This window comes from Petaurus breviceps, unplaced genomic scaffold, assembly GCF_028583685.1.
Source record: "Petaurus breviceps papuanus isolate PSGF00001 unplaced genomic scaffold, PetGlider_PUasm1.0 186, whole genome shotgun sequence".
Taxonomy (NCBI): Eukaryota; Metazoa; Chordata; class Mammalia; order Diprotodontia; family Petauridae; genus Petaurus; species Petaurus breviceps.
This window is the reverse complement of record NW_027185798.1, coordinates 42,497,288-42,515,000: the sequence shown is the minus strand read 5'-3', so window position 1 is coordinate 42,515,000 and position 17,713 is coordinate 42,497,288. Positions and strand designations below refer to the sequence as shown.

At 37.6% G+C, this 17,713-nt stretch overlaps 1 protein-coding gene across 1 annotated transcript in view; it reads right to left on the bottom strand.

Annotated features, from left to right (window-relative positions):
• RSBN1 (round spermatid basic protein 1) overlaps positions 1–17,713 on the bottom strand; it is a 68,314-nt gene that overhangs the window by 43,559 nt on the left and 7,042 nt on the right. The window contains exon 2 of the mRNA XM_069090319.1: positions 13,076–13,749. Coding sequence (XP_068946420.1) covers positions 13,076–13,749 — 674 coding nt within the window. The remainder of the gene's footprint in view (positions 1–13,075; positions 13,750–17,713) is intronic.

Below are 17,713 nucleotides of genomic sequence, written 5' to 3'. Positions count from 1 at the left end.
GGAAAGTTAGAAACACTACACAATTTCCTAAATGCAATTTACACTGCTCTCTTTCTCCTATCTAATTCTGGGACCAAACTTATTTGGTGAAGACCTCTAGATTTTCTGGTAAATGAGTGATATTGTGCTGATTCCTCTAGAATATTACAGGGCTTCTCAAATTTAAGATTTAAGGAACCTCCTCCTCCTCTTCAAAAGTTTTCTTTTCTGGCTTCCATGCCACTGGACCTTCATTAAATCATCATTCATCTCCCTTTCTCCTCCCCCTTCCCAACTCACCCCACCATGTCATAGATACCCAAGATTTTATGCTGTACTATCTGATCTTTATACTTTCTAAGTGATCTTAACATGAACTCAATCATCATTTCAATGAAGATTATTCCTACATCTATATATCTAGTCCTAACCTCTTTCCTAAACTCCAACTCGATATCATCAACTGGTAAAGCAGAAAGACTCTTAGATTTGGAGTTAAAGGGCTTGGTCTGTACTTGTAGGAGCTTAAGCAAATTATACTCTTTCAGGACCCCCCTTTTCTCACTTATAAAGCAATGAAGTTATGGTCTCCATCTTAAACTCATCTCAAAAATAAAACTGGTTCTATCTGCTCCTAAACACACCCTTCCTCTAAACCTCTTTATTTCCTCCTAGTCACTAAACCTACAATCCCAGATTAACTTTTAACTCTTTCTTCTCCTCAAGTTCCCCTCTTTTCCCTATCTGATCAGTTGCCAAACTTTCCTCTACTCACAAAGGCATCATTCTAGTTCAGAGCTTTATCACTTTCCTCCTTGACTATTTCAATAGCCTTTTAATCAGCAATCTTGCTTGTGGTTTCTTCCCTCTCCAACATATCATACAAATAGCTGCCAAAGATCTTAAAGTACAGGTCTGGCCACGTTACTCTCTCTTCCTCAAAATGTTTCAGGGGATCACTACTGCATTTAGGTGCAAAGTACTCAGCACAGTATTTCTTTTAAAGGGCTCCAAAAAGTGGCAAGTTTATTGGTTTTTTTTTAAAACAGAGAAAATAGAAGGAATTATTAGGGACAACATGCTTAACTACACTAAAATTTTTAAATTCTGTAAAAATAAATCAATACAAATATTTGTTACAGATACAAGTAAAACCTGACATCTAAAATAAATAACAAGGCAAAAAAAAAAAAAATTTACAAGCTCATAGTCCAAAATGGATAAATGTTCTATTTTCAAAAGACAGTAGGTGTAATTGTAACCTTTATCTGTTTATCTTTTTCTTGTCTTTTGACCCCTAATCCTGGACTTTGTCCCTATCAAAATCCTTGATTCCTCCACCTTTGGTGTTCTCCCAGACCATCACACTTCACTGGCTAGACTAAACTCCTTGCCATGTTTTTCAACCACCTGGTCAACCAGTTCAGCTCTACATGGTCCTCTACAATTGAATCTCTTGCCCTCTTTTCCTATTTCTGATCATGCCATTCCAAATCCCAACCTTCCAGACTTCCACTATTTGTCACTTTCATCCTCATGCATGAACTGCTAGGGGTGGGGGGAAGGGAGTCAAGAAACAGGTTGACTGGATCCACCATAAATGTAAATTACATAATCTCAACAAGGCTACCTCACTAGCAGAACAAAATCCTTTTTATACCTCCCTAATTTATTTGCTCTCCCACTTACTGAACCTTTTCATCCTTCCAAAAGCCTCCTACAGCATCTTCCACCCTTTCAGCTGGGGTTACCTCCTCATATAATTTTTTTTTCTTAAATAAGGATATCTGGAGGCAGCTAGGTGGCACAATGAGTAGAGCACCGACCCTGAGTTCAAATGTAACCTCAAACACAAAAACTAGCCGTGTGACCTTGGGCAAGTCACTTAACCCCAACTGCCTTACGTCCCCCCCTCCTCATCTCACATCACTCAGACATCTCTCCTGTCCCTCATGAAGAGGGTAGTCCTCTTGTTGCCAAAGTAGACACTTTTACATGCATCACTGATCTCATTCCATCTCATCTTCTCCAGTGTACTGCCCACTCTACTATCCCTACTCTCTAGTTTCTAATCTTTCCCTATTTACTAACTCCTTCTGCCTAAAAACACTCCCATGTCTCCCCCATCCTTAAAAACCCTTACTTGATCCTACTATCCTGACATGCTATCATGTTATGTAAGTCCAACCCTTAACTTTTCTTGACAAAGTCTCCACTCTTCCCACTCACTCTAAACTCTCTTCAATCTGGCTCCTAAATTCACTATTTAATTCAAATTGCTCTCTCCAAAGTTACAGATGATTTAACTGCCAAATCTAATGGAGAAACCATTCTCACCTCTTTTGACCTCCAGGCAGCCTCTGATACTGCCAATCTCCCCTCTCCTTGATACCCTCGCCTAGGTTTTTATGACATTGTTCTCTCTTGGCTCCCCTGACTGACTGTTCTATTTTCAGTCATCTGTGCTGGATTTTCACACAGTTTACCCCAAACCAACCAGGGGTGCCCTCCGGAAGTTCTGTCCTGGGCCTTCTCATTCTTATCTTATTTGGTGAACCTCATCATTCCCCACAAGTTCAATTATCATGCAGATCATTCACAGCCCTATATATTCAGCCTCTCTTTTGAGCTCCAGCCTCACATAACTTAACTGCCTTTTGGATATTTCAAATTAGATATCCCATATGCACCACAACTCAACATGTCTAAAACATAACTGTTTTCCCCTCCCAAACCTTCCCCTCTCTTCAACTATACTATCAAAGGTACCCTATCTTTGCAGTCACCCAAGCCCAGAACCTCAATGTCCTTCTTGACTCCTTTCTCATAACCAACTCTATATATCTACCTTCATCACATCTCATGCATATGCCCTTCTCTCCTCTCACACTGAAGCTACCTTTGTATAAAGACCCTCATCATTTCATGCCAGGCCTACTATAACAGCCTTCTGATTGGTCTTCCTATGCATCAAGTCTTTCCTCATTCAAATTCCTCTTCCACATAGCTGCCAAAGTGAGTTTCCTAAAGCTCAGGCCTGACCAAGTCACACCCTGCCCCCACCCCCACCCTCCAGGCTCCCTATTATCCCCAGAATTAAACATAAAACTCACTATTTGGCATTTAAAGCCTTCAGTACCTGGCCTCTTCCAAACTTCTTACATTCCATTTCCCACTCCCCTCCGCTTAGGTCCGTGTTCCTCACATGTGACACTCCATTTCTTAATGTGTCTTTTCACTAGCTGATCTCCATGCCTTGAAAGCTCTCCCCTCTTCGCCTCTGCCTCCTGGCTCCCATTAAGACTCAGTTCAACCGCTGCCTTTTGCAGGCGGCCTTTGTGGCGCCTTTTCTCTGAGGCCGCTGCTCCGTGCGGTCCTGTGCCTATAGTTGTCTGCATGTAGTTTCCCCATTAAAGTGGAAGCCTCCCCGAGGGCAGGACCTTTTTGCCTTTCTTTGTATCTCTAACGCTTAGCACAACGCCCGGCACACATGAAGGCCTTAATAAATGCTTCCTGACCGACTCAGTAATCATCGGAGATAATTTTCTTTTCTCATCTGTGATACTAGCTCATCTAAATTGGAAAATATGATGAAAAGGAAAAAAACTCCATTAACAGTACATAGTAAAAATTACTAAAATAATCATCCCCGTTGACCCAATAATTCTATTGTTGATCTTCATACCGCGTTTCCCCGATAATAAGACCTATCCCGAAAATAAGCCCTATTGAGATTGCTACTGTAGTGAAGGTGATCCCCTGCGCTACACGCTACATTACGGTACCCTCTGTATGCACCGTCCCCGTCCCCCCCCCCCAAGTGAAACGCATGCCGCGTTCCAAGCTGCATCCAATCAGAGTTGCAGCAGTGAGTGCGTCATCCTGTTCTTCCCCAGTGATTTGCTTATTGAATAAAGGTACATTTTTTTGTTCACATTTACCTGTTTATTAAAATTGCTGTCAATGTTCATTAAAATAAGCCCTCCCCTGAAAATAAGCCCTCTGGTGTTTTTCTGTCCAAAAAAATAATAAGACAGTGTCTTATTATCGGGGAAACACAGTAGCAGCATTATACACAATTTTTAAAAGGTTAACAAGTACCTAAAAACCAACAACCACCATGAGGGAAATGGCTAAATATACTGCAGCACATTACTGTAATGAAATATTTTCATGCAATAAAGAACAAGTAGAAGGAATATAAAATAATTTGAAAAGACCTTTATGCAATAACGCAAAGCAAAAAATAAAAAAGGATTCCCCTGAGAAGTATTCAAAGTACACACTAGCCATAGCCATAAAAGAAAAAAGCAATGAGAATAGTGAGCTGGTATTATTATTGATACCACATATCACATCAATACCACACACAGATACATACACCATAGAGCATAACGGTAAAAGAGATGGTGGTCAATTAATAAAAACCTAGATAAAAGCCCCATCCCTGCCATACTAGCTGGATGACAAGTCACAATTCTTAATGATCCAAGAAGCTCTCTAGGACTGTGGGTAGCATAACAGTTGCAAATCTGCATTGGTAGAGGGAGTTTCTTCACTGGGAAATTCTCTGGACGTGTGTTCTCCAAAGTAGGAAGGGCCATGGTATGACCCTATGGAGCCTGTAATCAACCAGAGTGAAACCTACACTCCTTGCAATAGCCAAGTGTCAAGTTTGTCCCCTATACAACCACACATACCCTTATCACCAAATACACCTCAACCTTAGCCCACTTCTCTCCCTGTCACCTCTATACTAGCTCCCAACTGCCCCCTTCTGCACTAAACAGGCCCTCAGGGCTGTAATAACATAACCTCCCCCCACATGTGCACACACAGCAGCATGTGCCACCAGCAAAATCCCTGCCGCCCATATATTTGATCCACATACACCACCCTCCAAATCCCCCTATGCCCCAGATCATCCAGTCTTGACAGGCTCTGTGCTACAGGGCCTCTCCACCCCGTTGATCTGAGATATGACAGAGTTGAGATCTCATTACATTATCTTCCCTCCAAATTCCTTATTTCTAATGAATCATCTTCCTACTTACTCAAGTTTGCAACCTCAAGCCCTTATTCTCCATCACCTTACATGTGCTATTGGCTGCAAATCCTGTAGGTCCCACCACTCCATCTCTTGTACTCTCACTACTCTCCCAAGGCCACATTATTTCAGAGACCTCATCATGTCTTGCCTAGACTGTTAGAAAACCTTCTTGCTTAGTCTCCCTTACTGGAGTCTCTTCCACTACAATCCATTCTGGAGAGTCACAGCACTTCCCCATACTCAAACTGCACTGGTTCCCTACAGCCTCTAAAATGAAACACATACACTTCTCTTTCTCATTTAAAGTCCTTCAAAACCTGCATCTGACCTACCTTTTCAAAATTATACACGAATCTCCTCCCAGTGCTCTACAATCCAACCAAATTTGTGTTCTTGTCCTTCACACTCATAAAAAAACAAAACTAAAATATCCAAACATGAACAGAAAATTATGGTATAAGAATATCCATTAAGCAGAACCACACAAAGAGGAAAATATTAATAATGAAAACTTTCAGCACCATGTTGAAATCAAAAATAATTCACTTTTGCTTGGTTTTTGCACTATTTAGTGAATATCAACATAGAGAAACAGGACACTGCTAAAAACCTCTTATATTTACTCACTTTTAAAACATTATTTGTCATTTGTCACTTGATTTTGTGTATCCAAAAAAAGTGAAGTCACCTGTTTGGCTAGTTATGTTAATCAAATGGACTGTTTACAAAATCTGCCCTATCCCATTGGGCACACACAGGGATTATTCTAAATGATAAAGCATACTCGATCACAACACTTAAGAGCAAAAGTTTTTGTACTGTTAATAAACAGAATTTTTAATTTAAAAATGAATAGTTTATTTCACGTATATAATGTAAGTAGCATATTAATAACAGTATATACATTTAATTTTTCAATGTACACAAAAATTTTTGCTGAAATGCACACACAATTGAAAAAATTGAAAACCACTACTCTACACAGATGAAATCAGAGATAGTGCATATGCACACTATACACCAAACTACCATAACAAGGAGGGCTTAAGAGTCAAGAAACCACTTAAGGCAGAAAGTACTTTATCTCCGGATCAAATTGGAACATATGGAAGGTAGCCAAGGGCAACAACTGCTTAGAATAAAGCAGAACATTAGGCAGAAGGGTAAATGAAGGTTAAAATGTCATCAAACCTCACAAAAATACAAACAGTGGCCAGAGGAGAAAAAATAAGCTAACAGATAGAAAATTTGCCTTAAGACTCAACTAAAAAAATAAATAAATTAAGACTCAACTAAACCAGGTCATCTCTAATCATTTATACCTAAAACTATAAAGATAATAATAAAGTTAAATAAATAAATAAAAGTTTAAAATAGAAGAGATCTACTAGAAGTTCAATGGTCTATTCTTATCAGTGACAGTGAAATGACCACTTTTCAACTTTATTACCTCAATCAAATGTGTTTGAAGTAAAAATGGCATTTAAGATAAAAATTTAGAAGAGCATGGCTACATCTGACCAAATATACAGTGGGAAAAACATGAGACATAAAAAAATTGTTTTAAATTTTAAATTATCTTGTTTTTACTCCATCTATGTTTCCTATTTTATTTCTCCCTCTAGCCTCTCCCAGAAAGCATCTCTTATAATAAACCATAAAAAAGGAAAAGTTCTTCAAAACTAATTTAAATATCAAAAAAGTCTGCTATTATATGAAGTATTTCACACCCATGGTCCTTCACTTGTACAAAAAAACAAGAAGTGTTTCTTCACATAAGAAGCAGCAATTTTAAAGACATTCAAGATCAGATCTAAAGACTTCAGAAAGTGGAAAATTGCAAAAGAATGGAAACAGATCATGGATGATACTCATGCCTCTCTCAAAAAAGGTGGCAAAAAGTCATTGATAAATGCAAACTAGATGCCTACACTGTCACCTTTGTAAAAAGCCTTTATGTAAATGGTCTTGTTTTTTTACATAAAGGCATATTTGATGAAGACTTTTTTTTTTTTTGCTTTTTGGAAGGTAGAGCGATTGGGGTTAAGTGACTTGCCCAAGGTCACATGGCTAGTTTTTGTGTTATAAGTGTCTGAGGCCGCATTTGAACTCGGGTCCTCCTGACTCCAGGGCTGGTGTTCTATTCACTGAGCCACCTAGCCGCCCCCATGATAAAGACATCTTCAAAACTGTCGGAGAGCTATAAGCAATTCAAGACTATGCTGTATGCAGATTTCAAAAAAAAAAAATCAGTAAAGTTAAAGGCTCTCCTCAAAGTTTTTCCTACATACATATGTTTGATAGTTTGTGTTCATAAGAGACAATCTGTTCATAAAAATCTCACCACCAATATTAAGCAAGTGATTCATAGAGAAATACATACTTATAAAAGGTGTTTGTCACTGTCCTGGAATGTGTCCTACTTAAGTTATAAATCGGGGCGTGATGTCCTATGGATTGAGATTCTCTAGCCGCTCCCATTAATTGATGGCATTATACCAATTGCAGAAAGTCCCACAATACTGTAGGGCCTCCTCAATAAAAGCTATGGCCACTCAACAAATTAGTCTCATAATCCACACAGAAGAAATCAAGTAGAATGAAAAAAGTCTATTACCTAAAAGCTGGCAGGTAGTTGGACAGGCAGCCCACTGAGTGAAGCCTATAAGTACCTACATCTTGAACAGACACCATATACTAATGACCTTGGTTCAGAATTTAACAGGAGACTTGTCCAATACCTTCAATTATCCCCAACTTCTCCATATCACATCACACCACATCTCCCCCAACCACCCAATCAGGCTGGGTTGCCTCTAATAGTGGCATTCTTACAAAATATTAAATAGAGAAGGAACTGCCTTGGGCCAGGGACTATCCACTCTGTACAACATGATAAGTTCAGAAAGAGTAGTTGATGGTCCTATCTGTGGTCATAATTGTTAGGAGGGGACAAATGCTCTGTGGCAGAGAGTAAGGCTAAAATGGCTGTGGGGTGTCTGCTGAGGTAGGGAAGGAGCTTTTCAGTTTTCTTAAATGTCTGCTGAAATGTCAATTTGCAGGGGTTATAAAGACTCAGTGTCCATTCCACCGCCTCTTACTAGCCAGGGTAAAGTGAGTTTCCTACAGAATTTCTCTCTCTCTCTCTTACAAAGACCAAGAGTCTTCCTATGATGTCCTATCGCTGAAAATGATAGTCTTAAAACAATCAAATTTGCAGTTGACTACAGAATTCTGTGCCATATAACCTGTGTCACATATGGTAGACCAGACATTTTTCTCAGTTACTTCTTAACTGTCAGGAAAACTACAAAAGAAGAGTTATGCTCTAGAGATAGTACAATTACAGCTAAATACAGAGAATGCTAATAATCTAAAGCATTCACTAAACACCTCTCTTCCAACAAGTAGCCACATTCAGGCATGGATGCTCAAACTAAATAAAGAGCTTGTGCTTGTGATGAGGTATGGGCTCTGGGAGCCCCTTGAGCTCTCCTTGAGGTACAGGCTCTGGGAACCCACCTTGGACTCTAGATTAAATTGTATCATTTGATGAGGCATTTGCATGAGGCAATAAGCCTTACATTGTGCCTAGTTACTAACTGCTAACTACTAGCCTAGCCCATGTTCATCTACTTCCCACCCTTGAGCCTATCAAAATATCAATACACCCTTGAACTGGCCTCGCCCACCATAGCCATAGTCTCTAGCTACCTCCCATCCTTAATCACTCATTGACTTCATTAACTCCTCCTGAAGACCCTCCCCAAACTCCTCCTCTAGACCACCCCTGGATTCCTCCCACAACCTTCTGTTATGTAAGACCCCATATCACACCATGTGTGTGAGAGCACCATAGAATGCCATGGAATAGTGAGACTAGCACAGATTTACTCTGTGTCTAATGCAAGTGAACTTTTAATAAACTTTACTTTTCTTTGGCTGAGAAGACTTGAGTCGAATTCATTCGGCAGGACCCAGCGTGTTGGTATTTTGGGGTCTCCAGAGTAACTAACCCTCTTAGTGGGCATCCTCTTCACTTGGGGGTCCACAACAATGTGATTTCTTCTTGTTACAGAGCCTTTGCCAGAATACTCCATTCACTTTTTACTCTTAAGACACAAGGAAGACATTGATTCTGCCCAGCCACAAAACTAAAAACAAAAATCAAAAACCCACAGCACAAGCAGATAAATCAACAGAGGTGATCTTGAAACTAGAAGGATGAATAAATACTAAACTCTCAAAGAGGTCAAAGCTTATCTTAATAAATTTTAGAACAAAAAAGGAAAGCTTTTACTGTGGAATCTCAAGAAAGCATGGAACATGAAATTCCAGAGTGAGTGAAAAAAGAAAATCAAGAAAAAACAAAAGGCAGAATTTTCATTGTTGTTCAGTTGTTTTCAATCAGAATGTATAGTTCTTAAAGCAGAAATAAAACTCAATTAGCAGATTAGGGGAAAAAAACAGAATCGAGAGTAGAAAGTTTCTCCAAAGAAGACAAAGAGACAATGAGGGAAATAGGGCAGAGCACTGCTGGGGAATAGAACCTGCAGGGGAATAGAGTACCGCCTTGAAGTCAGGAGGACCTGAGTTCAAATGTGATCTCAGATACTTAACATTTACTAGTCCTGTGACTTTGGGCAAGTCACTTAACCTCAACTGCCCTGCCTTACCCCCTTCCAAAATGAAAAAAACAAAACAAACATACTTTAAGTGGAGGATAATCTGGCAGAGTAGAAACAAAAGTCAAAAAATAAAAGAATACATGCTCTCAATCCAAACCAAAGCTACTGACCTCAAAAATAAGACGCACAAAGACAACTTAAGGATGATAGTTCTACCTGAAGAAAACAACAAATCAAAAAACTTCAATGTCATGATAAGGGAAATACAAAAAACTACCCAGAATTTCTAAATATAGATAACAAAGAACTGAATGAATCCATTTATCACCTACAGAAAAACAAAATTAAATAAAACAAACTATGCTTCAAAAATTGCAGCTGACCCAAAGGGCAATTAAAAAGATGTGTGGTAAAGTAAAAGTAAACTGTAGCTTATTACAACTAATGACCTATATACAAGAAGTGGAATGGGAAAGCATTTATTAAGCACCTACAATGTACCAAGTGCTGTGGAAACAAACTGAAAAGACCATCCCTACTCTGAAAAAACTCACATTCCTATTAACGAAGACAACATACAAAGCCATCAAAGACAAGTATGACCAGAAAAGGTAGGTCATTCATGTAGTAAAATGAAAATAATAGTAAATGAAAAGATAAGAAGTCTTCATGCTGTACTGATATCCACAAAATAAACGAACCTGGTCACAATATGTAAGCAATAGAAACAGATAAAAACTAACAAAGATATAAACATGTGTCAAATCATGGTCCCGAAAATATAAAATCTCAATTAAGAAGTATTTAGCTGTGCCCCCAGTACTACAAATTAATTCCACACCTTATTTTATAAAACTAAGAAGTCCTATATATGTTCTAATAATCTGAATAATAATAGCGTTATGTAGCACTTAACAGTTTGCAAAACACTTCATAAATATGATCTCATTTTATCCTAACAACCCTGGAGGTAGACTATTATTATTCTCAATTTATAGATGAGGAAACCGGGGCCGAAAGAGGTGAAGTGACTTATTCAAGGTTACACAGCTAATGAAATATCTGAGGATAGATAAGAACTCAGGCTTAGAAGACTCCAGGTCCAGCACTCTAAACTAGCTGCTGTTATAAAAAGAATATTTTCCCCAGAAATGAAACTTGAAAAGAACCTGAGGGAAATCTATGATCAACATTTTTCCAGCTTATACCTAAATATTTCCTTTTTGAAGATTTTTACATATGTAAACCATATTTATAACAACATGGTAGTTATAAACTGAGAATGAAGGAGAAGTATTTATTAAACATTTACTTTTAAAATATTTTAATTCAACTGACTACTGCAGTATGTTTAAAAAAAAACCACTAGTCTTGGCTCCTAAAATATGTTTGCTACTATTCCATTCTACCACACCCAAGCATTTTCCATGTACAAATCTGAATACAAGCTCCTAGAACCAAGTCATTCTTTCATCTCTAACCCATACACTCCTGAAAACTGAAAATTCTCAGTATTAAACTAAGTTAACAGAACCACTACCAGTTATCTAACTATCAGTATCCCATAGTCCCCAAAATTCTAATATGAGGAACATGGTGAATAAGAACTATATCAAGCCTAGCAATAATCTTAGCTATTCTTTTAAAAATAATCATTCTTAAACTCAAGGTAAGTTGTTGGTACAGTCATATAAATTTCAGCTCCATTTTAAAAATTGGAGGACAAAAATCAGCAGGGAATTTAAGAGTCATTTGCTTATATTTTTAGCCTGTATGCTGTCAGCCTGGATATAAATTATTTCCAATACAGAAGAACCTGGAAGTAAAAGTCACCCTTATAAAACCAGGACCCTTATTTTTCCAACCTTCTGGCATTTCTTAGAGCTACTTGCTGGCCTCTCCATCCAAACAGAAAGTTTGCTGCATTTTTCTAAAAAAAAAAAAAGTGTTATACCATGTTAAATATGCTCTCAGCAACACCTTTTCTTGTTAATTAGGGACTTATGGCAGATGGGCTAATCTAGGAGTACTGGTTTCCAGTCTCTTCAATACTTATAAAAACTGGCTTCCTTAACCTTTATAGGGCAAAACGCCTAAAAAATAAAAAAAATAATAAAAAAATAAAACCCAAAATCTACTACAAAAGTCAGCACTTCGGTACCTGATTGTGGTAACAAGGCCAAAATCCAAGACGAAGCCCTTTATTGCACATCGTGTTCCAACGTCTTGGGCCGCCCCATCTTGCGACCTCTCCAGATTGGCTGCTCCTGCTCTCTCTACTGCAGAGAGAACTTCAATTAGAGAAATTCTGAAGCTTATGAATCTAAACTGGATACTCCCCTCATTGGAGGCAAGGACAGTTAAAAAAATCACTGGAAAGATTTAAATTAGAAGAGGTTTCAAATAGACCTAAATGGCTTGTAAGCATCATATTGCTGGCAGCTGAGAGTCTTATGTGCTACAGTCTAGATGACCCCTAAAAAAAAGTCCCCAAGGCCAATATCAGCAGCAAGGTGTTAAATAACCTGAAAAATCAGGCTACATATAAATCATAATATCAAATTCCTACAGGGGGAGATTTTCTCCATAACAACTCGTGCAGGATTTACATTATCTATAGTATAACCATTCAAAATCTCTATGAGAAAAGCTAGGAGAGGGAGAAAAAAGGGGGAGATAATGCTGATTTCCCATTATGTCCTAAAAAATAAAAAATCAGTTTGAAAAAAAAAAAATCCATTGATTAAAAGCCACTGGTTGTGAAGGGGAGAGCGGTTCCCTGCTGACTTAAGCCTAGCTGCCCAAGCAAGGCTTCACAGTAGTTTAGATCACAAGTGTTTACAGGCAGAAGGAGCAGAGGCTATGGCGGTCTTCCTAGTGACACTTCCAAGTCACACAAATGGGGTGTATTTCTGGGATAGACTGCCAACAAGTTACTGGAAGAAATGAGACAAGGACCAGTTCAAGCCTGGCAAATAAAAAGGCCAAGACCCTCACATGTTGCATCATGAAGTACAAGGTATTAACTATTTTAATACCTTAAAACTACCAGACCCAATCACACCTGCTACACAATAAGCCAACATGTTCCTGATTTGTGAAAGAACAGATTCATTTCCTTCAATCTGATTCTTCCACAACTACCACTGATATATTTATATGCAGAATTCCCAGTTTATATTTGTTAGATTAAGCTCAAACACTCTCTCCCACCCCCACCAAACAAGGAGAATATCTGCTCTAGCAATTAAGATTTTACAGAAAGAGGAACAAACAAACCTGAAATGTTAAACTATAATCAATGACATTAAACTTTGTCAAAGTATTTGCTAGGCGCTGCTCAATGGCATTTGAGGGTTACACTGTTACAATAAATAAACTGTTGTTGCTGAATAATTCATCATAACCTTTACCTTACCTGAGTATGAAAGTTTGAAATGGTTGTTGTTTCAATATCTTTCTTGCCCAGAATTTCCATTTTCACTGGAGTGTTGGGAAAATTAAAAGCAAAATAGTCCAGGAAGTCAGGCAGATAAGCAGCTGCCCCATGCACTATTGCTAATGCATAGTAAGCTGCATTTTTTTCATTTTCACTGAATGTCAGAGTAAGGAACTCTTCAGAAAATCTCTCCATCTCCATTGGAGACAAAAATGAGAGTTCATCCATGTAGGCATGAAGAACTAGAGCACCACCATTGGACTGGTGCTCCTCGTGAATAAAGTTACTAAATTTAGTGCCTGTTTTTAAGAAGTTGCTACGAATAGAATGCTCCTGGTGAGTCATAAATGGTGTTTGGACTCCCTGGGGTACCCGGTATTCTTGCATGCCCAAATTCAGTCGGCACAACTGCTCATCTTTCAGATACCTAAAGGATTCCTTGTTAACTCCTGTACTGTTATTCACCTGTCCTTGGGTCAGAATCTCCTTGTTAATTCGGGTCAGGCCAGCACAGACAGTCTGTACTTCTTTGTTGTACATTTTAAGGCGTCTCCCACGCATATCTTCTCGATGTTTCTTTTTCTTTTTCTTCTTTATTTTCTTCATGACAAAGTCATCAGCCCTCTGGGTTTTGCCATTTTCATCTGGTGTTTCTGGCCATAATAATTAAAAGGAAGTCAGTTATTTAGGTCTTTAATGACATCATAGAAACTTTTTTAAATGCATTTTTTTCTTAACTAAAGGAATCCTACTATTAAGCTGATTCAAATCAGATTAGTTAAGTCATTTTTCCCATACTAAATATATCAGTGAGAGAAAACTTAACAATAATCTTAATGTAATAGTATTCAAATGTGAAAAGTAAAAACATACCTTTATATTCTAGGGGAAATGGTCATGTGATCAAGATTAAGAAAATATCTCTAGTAGTTTACGTGTGTATAGACACCTCAGTCTGTTTATAAAATTTAAGCAAAGGCTAAATTAAGAGAGTATACTGATATTAGTCTATTAAGAAATATCATTTATTAGTCAAAAACTAGAAACAATTACCTTACAGGTGATGTATAAAGTTAAATATCAGGTATGGTACTTAAAAAAACCACCAACAAAATGTGGAAGCTTAATGTATGTTCTACACATGCACACATCCATACACAGAGTCACAATATACCTTACTTCACAAGAAGACACAAATAACTGTCGGTTCAGTACCTATATGTATTACTAATTCTGGGGTTTACTTCGAAATAACATTTGAGGAGGGAATATACACATGATAAATTATGATACTAATCTCTCACTGAATACAAAAAAAGTTGGGGCAGGTAGGTGGCACAGTGAATAGAGCACTGGAGTCAGGAGGACCTGAGTTCAAATCTGGCCTCAGACACTTAACACAAAAACTAGCCATGTCACCTTGGGCAAGTCACTTACCCCCAACTTCCCTACCTTCTCCCCTCCAAAAAAAAAAAAAAAGCAAAATGAAAAAAAATATATATGCAAAAAGTAGATTAGAATGATAAAACTTAAAAAACTGGGAACCCATTAAATAGGCTAAAACATAAACCAAATATTTTGAAGACTTAATTCTGATTAGTTTTTATTTCCAATTAACAATTGCCTGTGAATAACATTGAATATTTGATATCATAACTAAAACTTAATTCAGTTTAGTAGCATTTGGAAAGCTACAATATGAATAAATTTTTAAGAACTAGGAATTACAACTTTTAGTAGTTGGAAAGGAAGTTAAGCATATTCAGTTTAGGAAGCAAAATTAAGCATATTTACAAGTACTTCTTTCAAGACATAAATTAATTTGTTTAATTTTGTCCTATAATACTTAAGTGATTTTTGGCAGTGTTCCCAAGCAACCAAGTGTTAATGCAATCCTGTACATAAGTTACATAAATTAGATCACTAATTTTAAACACCATGTCAATATTTTAGTGATTAAATAGGAGGCACATACACAGAAAAAAAAAAGTCTTGCTGAAAAGATACTATTACTTTAAGATTTCAGGCAGAGCTTTTATGTATGCAGAAGATGAATTGTGACCTAGATCTGCCACTGAAATTAACACCAAGAGAGAATTGACTTGATTGTAACACATTTTCTATATTACTACCAATTTAGGGTTGGTTTTCCTAACATGACAAAGTCTCAGTGGGGTTGACTATAAAACTCATTTGTATTCACAATTTTCTTACAGTTTTGTTTTTGTTGTTGTTGTTACTGCAAGGGACAGGTTTTCTGACAAAATAGTTGCTTCTTTTGATTTGGAAACTAACACACTAATATTTCAAGGTTCTGAACTTGAGTATTTCTGAATATTCTGATTTTTTTTAACCATGTTTGATAATTAGAAAATCGAACAATCTGTGATACACTACCTTTATTACTTGTAGTCCACGCAGAAACTTTCCAGCTATTCTCAGTTTTGCTTTTTTTTGGCTAAGAGGTATCAATTTCAAATGATGTATTGTACAGTAAAGAAATGTTATCTTTTACTTCATAAGCAGAATTGCGATTTAAAAAATTTTTGGTGTGAAAACATATTAAAAATCTCCTTTTTAGTTTCATTAGAAATATTGAGAAATAAAATTTTCCTCTAAAAGGAAGCCTTTGAGACATGTGGTGATAGGTCAAAGACAACAGAACAAAAAGGTTTTCCTTAAGGAAATGGATTAAAGAGTGGTACCAAAAGTCTTATCAAAGAATCAATCAACAGATCAATCAACATTAAGTTCCTACTATGTGGCAAGCACCAATAATTAGATTATTGACCTAAGGTCAATACCCTCTTAACAAATCAACCTCAACACATAGGTGGGCTAGCACACAACTCTTTTCCACTGAAAAGATGATAAAGTGGACAACGGCTAGAGTGCTAGACCTAGGGTCAGGGAGATGCTACCGTGTTTCCGATAATAAGACACTGTCTTATTAGTTTTTTTGGAAAGAAAAACACCAGAGGGCTTATTTTCAGGGGAGGGCTTATGTTGTCCTGCCTCAGCTCTCCTCTGCGGCACTGCTCTCAGCAAATCACTGGGGAAGAACAGGATGACTCGCTCACTACGGCAACTCTGATTGGATGCAGCTCAGAGCGCCGCGTGCGTTTCACGGGGGGGGGGGGGGGGGGGGGGGGCAAACAGAGGGTACCTTAATGTAGCGCAGGGAATCACCTTCACTACAGTAGCAATCTCAATAGGGCTTATTTTCGGGGGAGGGCTTATTTTCGGGATAGGTCTTATTTTCGGGGAAACACGGGTAGTACAAATCCAGCCTCAGAGTCATACTAGCTGTGTGATCCTGGGCAAGTCATTTAACCTATTTGCCTCTGTTTCCTCAACTGTAAAATGGAGATAAAGATAGCACCTACCTCACAGAAGATAAAATTTGTAAAGCACTTTGCAAATATACAAATACTAGCTATTATTAAGATATCAAAGAGAGATGGGAGGTAGAAAGGGGAGGAATGTGCAGGAGGAATGGAATGGTGATTTGGCCTCTCAATTCTGGAATGTTGACATACTCTGTATTTTAAGATTTCTTTCCTTGTTCAAGATGAAGATTTTACCTGAAACTGTATTGGGGCAGAATCATGTCTGAGGGCATAGAGATGATGGTATCACTTTAGACATTTCTCCAAACAAGAAATGCCTTGGATATAGATTAATGATGTACTAAATAAAATTATCTGGCGGACTAAAAATCAGTTCATTCACTAAAGTTAATGCATGCTAGACTATGTATTCAACTAAACATTACAGAAGTTTCAAGATTATGAAAATGACCAAACTCTTGAAAATTAAAATTAAATGGCTGATCTAACATGATTACCTTCTAGCACTAGAGTAGTACAAGATAAATTCTAAAATAATATCCTTATGTCTGCTAGTATGGCAAACTTCTATTGCCTCCTTATTCGTTACCTGTCTACTTTAGGGCTTCTCTGACTGGCTGACTTCACCATGCCCCAGAGTCCAGTACCCTCTCCTCCTTCTTGCCACCCTGCCACAGCTACCACTTTTTGGCTTCCTTTTGTGAGTTGGTTCCCCATTAGATTATAAGCTCCTTGAGGGCAGGGACAGCATTTCTATTTTTTTTATGTGTATCATCAGCACTTAGTATAGTGTCTGACAAGTAGTAGATGCTTAATATATATTTACTATTTATTGACTATTAGTACAACTCAATTATTTATTAACTTTTAATTAACTATTTATTAACATCCCCGTATTCAGGTTAACACCAACTTATACCTTTATTTTTGAATCATAGCTTAGAACTTAGAAGATATACTTAACATTCTTAAGTTCCCAAAATAAAAAATTATTTTCAATTTTAAAGTTTATACATATATAACATATTTGTTAAAAGACATGTTCTCCTTTATGTTCTTTTTAAAAAAATTTCATTTGTTGATAACCAAATGTTGTTTTAAAAATCATCTTCATTTCTGAATATATCCCTCTCACCCCTTCCCTACCTGGGGGCAAAGCTAGGGATGGGGGGGTGGGTGAGATAGTTCAGTAAAAACACACATACCAGGTCTAACAATATTATGAAATATTCCACAACCACGGTCCCCCTACCTCTGCAAAGAAGGG